The sequence below is a fragment of the Bos javanicus genome, chromosome 22 (assembly GCF_032452875.1).
Source record: "Bos javanicus breed banteng chromosome 22, ARS-OSU_banteng_1.0, whole genome shotgun sequence".
Lineage (NCBI taxonomy): Eukaryota > Metazoa > Chordata > Mammalia > Artiodactyla > Bovidae > Bos > Bos javanicus.
The window spans coordinates 56,511,760-56,520,893 of record NC_083889.1 but is presented as its reverse complement, the minus strand read 5'-3'; the positions used below and the strand labels follow the sequence as shown (position 1 = coordinate 56,520,893).

The window sequence follows — 9,134 nt, the reverse complement described above, 5'->3', positions numbered from 1 at the left end:
TGGGGGAGACTGCGGCTGGCTCAGGGATGCTCTGCCTGCTGTGGGGACTGGCCTAGGAGAACACAGGCCTGGGCACACTCACACTCTGCCCCGGACTTGCTGTGGGAACCTGGCAAGTTATTCCGTGTCCTTGAGTCTCCGTTTGTCCATCTGCAGAATGAGGGGGATGCACATATATTGAGGCTGCTGTGAAAATTCAACCAACGCAGTGGGCCGGGACCTGCGGAAGCACTTGAGAAAAGTGTCCTTCAGAGTCTATGAGCTCAGAGAAGGCCCCCACTTTTCTCTGCTGCAAGTTGAAGAGTCCTCGGTTCTCCAATTATTTTTTATATCCACACTGGTTTCCTCTTCTGTGTTTTCTCTACTTTGTCACTGTCATTCCTGACATGTGAATCTAAAACATTCTATCGGTGTGGCCTGACTGTGCACAAGAGAACATACTCACCTCCTTCAATCTAGACGCTATACCGCGATTAGTGAAACCCGAGCTTACCATGGATTTTTTGTGGTCTTATCTCACTTCTTTGGCATTTACTGAGCTAAGAATACCTCACAGCTCTAGATCTTTTTTCACAAGAATATTTGCAAAACCCTGTCTCCTATTCCAAACCTGTACAATTGAAATCTTGGACCTAAAATGACAGGCTTTTCGCATTTATTCCCTTTTATAGTTTGTCCAGTGGGAAAAGGTTACCCTCTGACTCAGTGGGGTCAGAGAAGACCCCGAATGTATTCTCACACTCGAGAAACCTAAAGGAACGCTTAGCTGACTCTTTGTAGTCTAGGGAAGAGAGGGTTTATCTGAATCTCGGTGGAGTCCAGGCGTAGCAGGGCTGGCCCTGGAGGAGCTGAGGGAAGACGCCGGATGCTGTGGCTTTAGTCCCCAACATCTCATGTGTCAGGCTCACCCCCGGGCCCAGCGTGGTGCTCCCCAGCCTCAGAGCAGCAAGCCAGGATGGCCTGGGCACTTGAGAGAAATCACAAGCCTAGACAGATGACAGCTTGCAGGGCCCAGGGGCTCCTACTGTCTCCAGACAGGACTGATGTCCCAGGACCCCCCTGCTGATCCAGGCCCCTGTGAAGGGCACAGGCCCACACCCTCCCCGCTCCTGCCATCATCCTGGCATCTGGGTTTCATGCAGACACTGCCCGAGGGACACCTCAGCCCAGCTGGTGCCAACGTTCACTCCACATGGAAGGCAAAGCACTTTCTTTATTGCTCTAGTGTGGCCCGCCCGCGTGTCTCCCAGGACGCCGCTCTGTCCTCATGGGTGGAGAGGATGAGGTGGTGGTCACACCGGGGCCTGGCCTGGCCGCCCACCGGGCATTGGCCTCAGTCAGTCTTCCTGACGCCTGGAAGGCAAAGCCCACAGGATGGCACGGGATTCTGAAGGCAGCCAGGCCTCCTCCCCACCGTTACCCCAGAGGCGCAAATGCCCCTAACAGCTGACATAAGGCAGTCAAGACCCACAACCATTGCAGCTAGTTTCTCCTTTAGCATCCGAGATTAAAGGAGATGGAAGTCTCTGACCTAGAGACACACAGGCCCTGGCCCGTCAGTTTTGTGATGTAATGGTAGGCACAGAGCTGCTGGTCAAGAAAGCGGATCTCCTCTAATCCTGCCCGGCCACTCTAGCTGTGTGATTCCGGCCTAGTCACTCTACCTCTCTGAGCCTCAGTTTCCTCACTGGTCAAGTGTAGGAGAACTAAAACCCACTCCCAACACAAGTTGCTATTAAGCAAATAAAATCACAGAGAAGATACTGTTTAGAGAGGCTCAAAGTTGTCTGAGCAAATGAGGAATACCCAGGTCCCCGGTACCCTTCCACAGCGGTTCACACCTGAGGACTTTTGCATCCATTCCTCATTTGATTTTCATAACACCTTTGTGCTGTAGGTATTATGACACCCATTTTTCCAGCTGAGGAAACTGAGGCTAAAAGAGGCTCCTCAGAAATAGGAAATTGGAGGAGGGAGGACTTGAACATGGACATGAACTTGGGCAAACTCTGGGAGATGGTGAGGGACAGGGAAGCCTGGCGCGCTGCAGTCCACGGGGTTGTGACGAGTCGGACACGACTGAGTGACTGAACCACAACAACAGGCCTTGAACCCAGGCCCTCACCTCCGGGCTCTGTCTCTTTCCTATATGCTAAGGCTCATTTGCAGCAGAAGACCCCGGTGGGGAGAGACAAAGTGAACAGAGGGAGAATGTGAACGTTACCTATCAGCCGAAACTTCTGAAAGAAGGGGATGAAGCCGTGCAGGACGCTGTGTATTCGGTACACTGCCAGAAACAGAGAGGAAGGTGATGCAGCCCTGTGCCCGCTTCGAGGGACCCCAGGGGCAGACCTCCCCCTGCCCACTTTGGACAAAGGCCTCACCCATACAAACAGAGCTCTGATGGAATTTCAGGCAGCAGGTTAAGCTTAGATAATAGGCCTGAGTTATTATTATTGAAAACAACCACGAACAGCAGTAACAATGCCAGGAAACTGGGCGAATTCGGCACCCACTCCATTAACTGCCTTGTTTTCAGGATCTGGCTAATTCTGTTTGTTTGCCACTTTAAACTGTTTCTGTTGTATTTTCATGGAGCTGCCCATTTTTTTCCATGGGGTTGTGCCAATGACCTCTCATTGACCTTGAGAGCAGTCAGGAAGCAAACATGAGCATAAAGAAATCTTTACAAAATATTTAAGTCGTGGCTTTCCGGCCCTTGGCGAGCCTCCGTGGCCGGCCCAGCCACTGCCCCCACACCAGACTCTGCCTGCGGTGGGGCCTTACCCAGGCCGAAGTAGATGCCAACAGTCTCCAGGGAGGCAAAGGTGAGCAGGCCGACCCCAAGGGACATGAACCAGTCTGCAGGGGCAGCAAGGGAGAGAATGATCAGCCTGCAGATCCAGACCCCCTCCCCGTATTCCCGCACCGCACCACCCACTCACCTGTGTAATAATGATAACACACCAGCAAGGCCCCAATGGCAAAGCAGAGGAGGATGAAATGGAAAAACTCATCTGTCAAGGCAGAGGTGGGGTTACTATTTACCTCTTTCTCTCTCTTTTTAATTAACTAAAAGTATTCTTATCTCTGCTCAACGGGAGCTTTATTCGCTGTTCCAGGGTCTTCCCTGGAAGCCCAGTGGTTAAGACTCCGAGCTTCCTCTGCAGGGAGCTTGGGTTTGATCCCTGTTTGGGGAAATAAGAGCCCTTGTGCTGCCAGCGTGGCTGAAAATAAAATAAAACCATGGTCTCCCTTCCTACCGTCATCCTTCCCCTTGAGACCCCCACGATTGCAGGCCTATAGCTGAGAAGGTCTCGCCTGTTCTCATAATTCCTTCCCTAGAGTCCAGCCCACCCAGTCCTTGCTCCCCATCATGGCCATAAGGCCTGGAGGGCAGTTCTCATCCTAGTGACTCCGTGTACAACAGAAAGAGCACACCACCAGGGTCCAAGCCCAAGCTGCGCCTCTCACTAGCTGTGAGACCACTTCCTGACCCTGAGCCTCAGTCTCCATATCTGCAAAATGGGCATCACTGGAACACTCTCTCAAGCTGATTCCAAGCTGAGGAGTTTGTGAACTGCAAGGCCAGTGGCAGAGGTGGGCTGTGATTACTTTTGTTCCAGGCCACCAGCTGACTTCCTCCCCAGAGAAATTGAAATTAGACAGTGGCAGCAGCCCTAGAACCTTAATTTCCTTACCGTCCTTCTTTATATTCAGTCTTCTTAGCTGAGAGGCCTCCACTTCTCCTTGGGAACAAGAGAGAGATGAGTGTTTAATGGAACAACTCGGGGGATCCTCTCTGAGGAGGCCTCACTGAGAAGGGCTCTCCCGGGTTCTAGCTCCTGGGTCAGAGGGCGCTCACTTCAGGGTGGTCAGGGCAAAGCTGGAAGGTGGGGCAACTGTCCTTGGACCCCTACTGACGCCCACCTGCTCCACAGGCCTGAGTCTGTTCTGCTCCACGTCCCCTGAGCCCGGAGGCCCCTTTTCTGGGTCATATGACAACCTGGGTAATGACGGCATCGCTGCTGGAACCGACTCCCACTCCCACCTCCCAGGCTGTTTGTAGTCCGTCCCAGGTCTTGGAATCCAGGCCACCCCCGACTACCTGCATATTTACCACTCATGGGGGTAGAGCCTCTCCTTCGGAGTCCTGGAAATTAGAAACTCAACATTAGTGCCCAGGCCAGCTTGGGCCCTTAACAGATGCCACAGGTGACCTCTGAAAATGCCCCTGTCAGATTCTCCAGTGCCCAGGGGATCTATCTATAGACTGTTATCAGTAATCCCTTTGCTCTTGCCTGGACCCCCTTTCTCACCTCCCCTGGTCCCCCTCATACCACAGCCAGCCCCGCCAGCCTACGGAGCCCAGGTCAGAGCCCCTGCCCAGAGTGGACATGGGGTCCCATCTTTTGTAGTCATGCATCTGACAGCAGCTGGCTGTCTTGGGGGAAAGATGATGCCCAGACCTCATCAATACCAGCACCGATGACCCCCCACCCCTAACAGACACTTACCTGATTCTCCTGAAGGCACCACCTCCCCGGGCACACCTGCACAGAACAGAAATCAGTGATTATATACTTGTATGCTCTGGGTGGTAAGAAGTTACACCTCAGGGAAGGTGGAACTCTCTCACCCAGAGGCTTTCCACTGATCTGCAGGGGGCACTGGAGCAAATTGGAGGGCTTCTTTTCCATCTAAAGGGACAGGTGCCATAGGGCAGTCCCTGAAAGCTGCCACAGTTACGCCTGCCCCATGTTACAGGTCTTCTAATGTCCCACGAGAGGCTAGAAATTCAGGTTTTTAAATAAACTTCTTGACTATAAAAAAATTGGCAATTCACATTCCATCCAATCAAAGATGTCATGGTTTGTGAGAATGACGTCAATTATAACTGTGGGTTGCCAGTGATTTTAAGATGCACCCCGATTTCACAGATGTCCATATGTGAAAAACTATTAGTCACACAATTGAATTGATGAAATATATTAAGAATAACGGGGGTTGCCAGGTGACTCAGTGGTAAAGAATCCACCTGACAATGCAGGAAATGCAGGAGACATGGGTTCCATCCCTGGGTCAGGAAGATTCTGGAGGAGGGCATGGCAACCCACTCCAGTATTCCTCCCTGGAAAATCCCATAGAGAGAGGAGCATGGCGGGCTACAGTCCATGGGGCCACAAAGAGTCAGACACAATTGAGTACGGATGCACCATTAGGAATAATAATAAAGACATGCTGGGATCCAGATAAAACACATCTGCACACACAGGCCACCGGTTTGCAATTTGTGCCTGTTCATTGCTCTGACGCAGGTGAGGACACTTAGGCCTGCGCCCCAGCCCCATCAAGCCCAGAGTTTACAGGCCAAGCTGGGTTGTACTCTGGGGGCCCTGGACCCCGACCGCAGTGTCAAGCTCCTGGTCGGGGCTGCCCAGGATGGGTGGAGCCCTGTTCCTGCGCTGGGCTGCAGCCTTCTCTTCATCTGGCCTGGGCGGCCCTCCACCTCATCACCCTCTGGTTCTTGGGGCCTCTCCTATCCCCAGTGACTTCTCTCCTAGCCTGTCATCTTCTTCCCCTCAGGGCAGGCAGCAGCCCCCACTCTGTACACTTCCCTCCTCCAGGTCAGCCTCAGGACACAAACACCTGGAGCGGGCACTCAACTCCTGGCAACAAACATCCAGGAGGCAGAACTGTCCTCAGGGCTGATGTGCAAACCGGAACCACTGTCTGCAAATGATCAAAGAGGGGCCGGCACCGAGGGGACACAGAGCAACCAAGAACAGCACGAAATGCGACTCCCATAGTGTAATTACCAACTACCTCCAATGTCTTGGGGGTAACTCATTACTTGGAGGAATTAATTCACAAATACATGATGATATTTATGTGTTCAACAGTGAATGTGACTTACTTTTTGAAGAGAAAAAAAACATTTAAAATATATGCGTGTGTGTGTGTGTGTGTGTGTGTATGTATATATATAACAGTTTCTCATTTTACATCCAGTGAAAACTTTCTTGCACGACCTGAGCAATTAGAAACATTTTTTTTTCTAAATCGGATAATGCCCTTTCTGTTAAAAAGAAAGAAAATCAGAAAACTCAAAGACAGTAAGACAATTAAGTACAATGCCGCCACCCAGTGGCAGCCATTGGTAATAGCTTGATGCAGAACACTGCTGCTGCTAAGTCGCTTCAGTCGTGTCCGACTCTGTGCGACCCCATAGACGGCAGTCCACCAGGCTCCCCGTCCCTGGGATTCTCCAGGCAAGAACACTGGAGTGGGTTGCCACTTCCTTCTCCAATGCATGAAAGTGAAAAGTGAAAGTGAAGTCGCTCCGTCGTGTCTGACTCTTAGTGACCCCATGGAGTGCAGCCCACCAGGCTCCTCCGTCCATGGGATTCTCCAGGCAAGAGTACTGGAGTGGGGTGCCATTGCCTTCTCCAGACACTAAGACATCTCATTTACATTTCTTGAATGTCTGTGTTTCCTGTTGTATTCCTTGGGTTATTATCAGGAGTTAAGAGACCAAGCAGATTATGGAACTGCTGGATTAAACAAAGTTAAAACAGACTTTCTTATCTGGCAGTGCGCATTTGTGAGGCTTTCTGGTAAACAAGTTCATTCCTACAAATTCCTCCATTTCATCACAGTGCTACCAAGCAAAGTGGCATAATATTTACATCTGCTTGCTGTAAAAGTGACGATGCTTAGAGACAATTACTCTATAATGTAAGTGTTGTAGAGATCAGGTCCTTAATTTTCCCATGCATGCTTAAACAACCCAGTATTCCAAGAGAGAGGGTACTGATCAAGCTCCATCTTGCTGGTTGGAAAGCTGAGATCCAAAAAGGTTAGGTAACTGGTGACAGTCTCCCTGAAAGTCGCGCTATAGATCAGAATATACTCTGGCACAGTCTGACTGTGGTAGAAAACTCCTGTCGCCACCTCCATCTGCTCACGCTGTAACCACTCACCTTGCCCCATCTCATACATCTGCCCACGACTTTCAGCTCATGAAACACCCTCATCACCTTGCTTCCTCCCAACAAGGCCCTAAGCCTTCGTGTCTTTTGCTTTATTCTGTTTCGCCCAAAGCCACTGGACAAACAATTACCTTCATAGAGTTGAAGCTCATCCTTCAAAACGTCAGGCTCCCCATGCTCAGCACCTGGGTGGAGACAAAAACCTGTTAGTTAGCTCCCCCAGTGACAGCACCCCAGAGTGGCTTCCCTCTTCTGGTGTTGGAAGCTTTAAAAAGTAACAGAGTCCTTGTGTAGAGGGTGAGGTGGGAGGTTTTCAAGAAGCAAAGACAACCTTACAAGAGATTTCCTGCTACTCTGTCTGACACCCCTCACACATCCTGAGCTGACCATGTTCAGCTCAGGAAAGAACTGGGGGCCAGAGAGGACCTGGGCCTTGTGCAAAGTCAGTAATACTAGCCACCATTTATTGAGCACTTACTATATACCAACACTGAACTAGGCAATTTATAGTTGATATTCCATTTGACCCTCTCGGAGATTCTGTGAAGAAGGTATTAGTACCTCTCCCTCCCCAATTTACAGATAAGGAAACTAAGGCTCACAAAAGCTGTTATTCTCTGAAGGTCACACGGCCAGGAACTGGCAATTCTAAAGGTTCAAATCCAGATCTGTTACCAAGGTCTGCTTTCCTGGTCATTTCTATCTCCAGAAATAGGACCCAGAGCTCAGGTGCAGAGTCATGGGAACATTTATTAAACACCTTGTGTGTCAGAATCTGTAGTAGGCATTAATCCAGTCTCTTTCCCCCAAGTTCTTTTCTTCCCACGATCAATTTAGGCTAACATTTATTAAAGTTGTTTGTTTTTTAAAAAAAAAAACACAAAATTATATTTTTCTTATAAAAATAAAAGAATCTTATCATAAAACATGTATGGTAAAAGTCAGTTCACAAAAAAGAAAAGAAAAATCATTCATAATATAACCATCCAGAGATAACCGTTGTTAACATTTTGATATTTTGCTTTCCAGTCTTGTTTATAATCACATATGGGTCATTTTTTTTACAAAATATATGACAAAATGTGGTCAACTAGAGAAGGGAATGGCAAACCACTTCAGTATTCGTGCCTTGAGAACCTCATGAACAGTATGAAAAGGCAAAAAGATAGGACACTGAAAGATAAAATCCCCAGGTCAGGAGATGCCGAATATGCTACTGGAGAAGAGTGGAGAAATAACTCCAGAAATAATGAAGAGATGGAGCCAAAGCAAAAACAACGCCCAGTTATGGATGTGACTGGTGATGGAAGTAAAGTCCGATGCTATTAGAAACAATATTGCACTGGAAGCTGGAATGTTAGGTCCATAAATCAAGGTAAATTGGAAGTGGTCAAACAGGAGATGGCAAGAGTGAACATTGACACCTTAGGAATCAGTGACCTAAAATGGACTGGAATGGGCAAATTTAATTCAGATGACCATTATATCTACTACTGTGGGCAGGAATCCCTTAGAAGAAATGGAGTAGCCATCATGGTCAACAAAAGAGTCCAAAATGCACTACTCCAGTGCAATCTCAAAAATGACAGAATGATCTCTGTTCATTTCTAAGGCAAACCATTGAATATTACAGTAATCCAAGTCTATGCCCCAACCACTAATGCTGAAGAAGCTGAACAGTTCTATGAAGACTTACAAGACCTTCTAGAATAACACTAAGAAAGATGTCCTTTTCATCATAGGGGACTGGAATGCAAAAGTAGGAAGTCAAGAGAGACGTTGAGTAACAGGCAAGTTTGGCCTTGGAGTACAAAATGAAGCAGGGCAAAGGCTAATGGGCAAAGCAGGGCAAAGAACCAGTGCGTTCTATTGGTCAAGAGAACGCACTGGTCATAGCAAATACCCTCTTCTAACAACACACAACACAAGAGATGACTCTACACATGGACATCATCAGATGGTCAATACCAAAATCAGATTGATTATATTCTTTGTAGCCAAAGATGGAGAAGCTCTATACAGTCAGCAAAAATAGCAAAAACCCGGAGCTGACTATGGCTCAGATCATGAACTCCTTATTGCCAAATTCAGACTTAAATAGAAGAAAGTAGGGAAAACCACTAGGCCATTCAGGTATTACAT

The 9,134-nt window shown here is 48.6% G+C and overlaps 1 protein-coding gene across 8 annotated transcripts in view; it reads right to left on the bottom strand.

Moving 5' to 3' along the window:
• Positions 1-1,195: 1,195 nt before the first annotated feature.
• The window catches only part of TMEM40 (transmembrane protein 40), a 32,708-nt gene continuing 24,769 nt past the window's right edge, over positions 1,196-9,134 (bottom strand). For 3 of the 8 annotated variants that reach the window (XM_061397163.1, XM_061397165.1, XM_061397159.1), the window contains 8 exons: positions 7,124-7,177; positions 4,518-4,553; positions 4,109-4,153; positions 3,702-3,749; positions 2,946-3,017; positions 2,788-2,862; positions 2,225-2,287; positions 1,196-1,353 (listed from right to left, as the gene is read on the bottom strand). In XM_061397163.1, coding sequence (XP_061253147.1) covers positions 1,334-1,353; positions 2,225-2,287; positions 2,788-2,862; positions 2,946-3,017; positions 3,702-3,749; positions 4,109-4,153; positions 4,518-4,553; positions 7,124-7,177 — 413 coding nt within the window. In that variant the 3' untranslated portion in view covers positions 1,196-1,333. The remainder of the gene's footprint in view (positions 1,354-2,224; positions 2,288-2,787; positions 2,863-2,945; positions 3,018-3,701; positions 3,750-4,108; positions 4,154-4,517; positions 4,554-7,123; positions 7,178-9,134) is intronic. The other 5 variants (XM_061397166.1, XM_061397164.1, XM_061397160.1 and 2 more) reach the window with 3 other exon arrangements.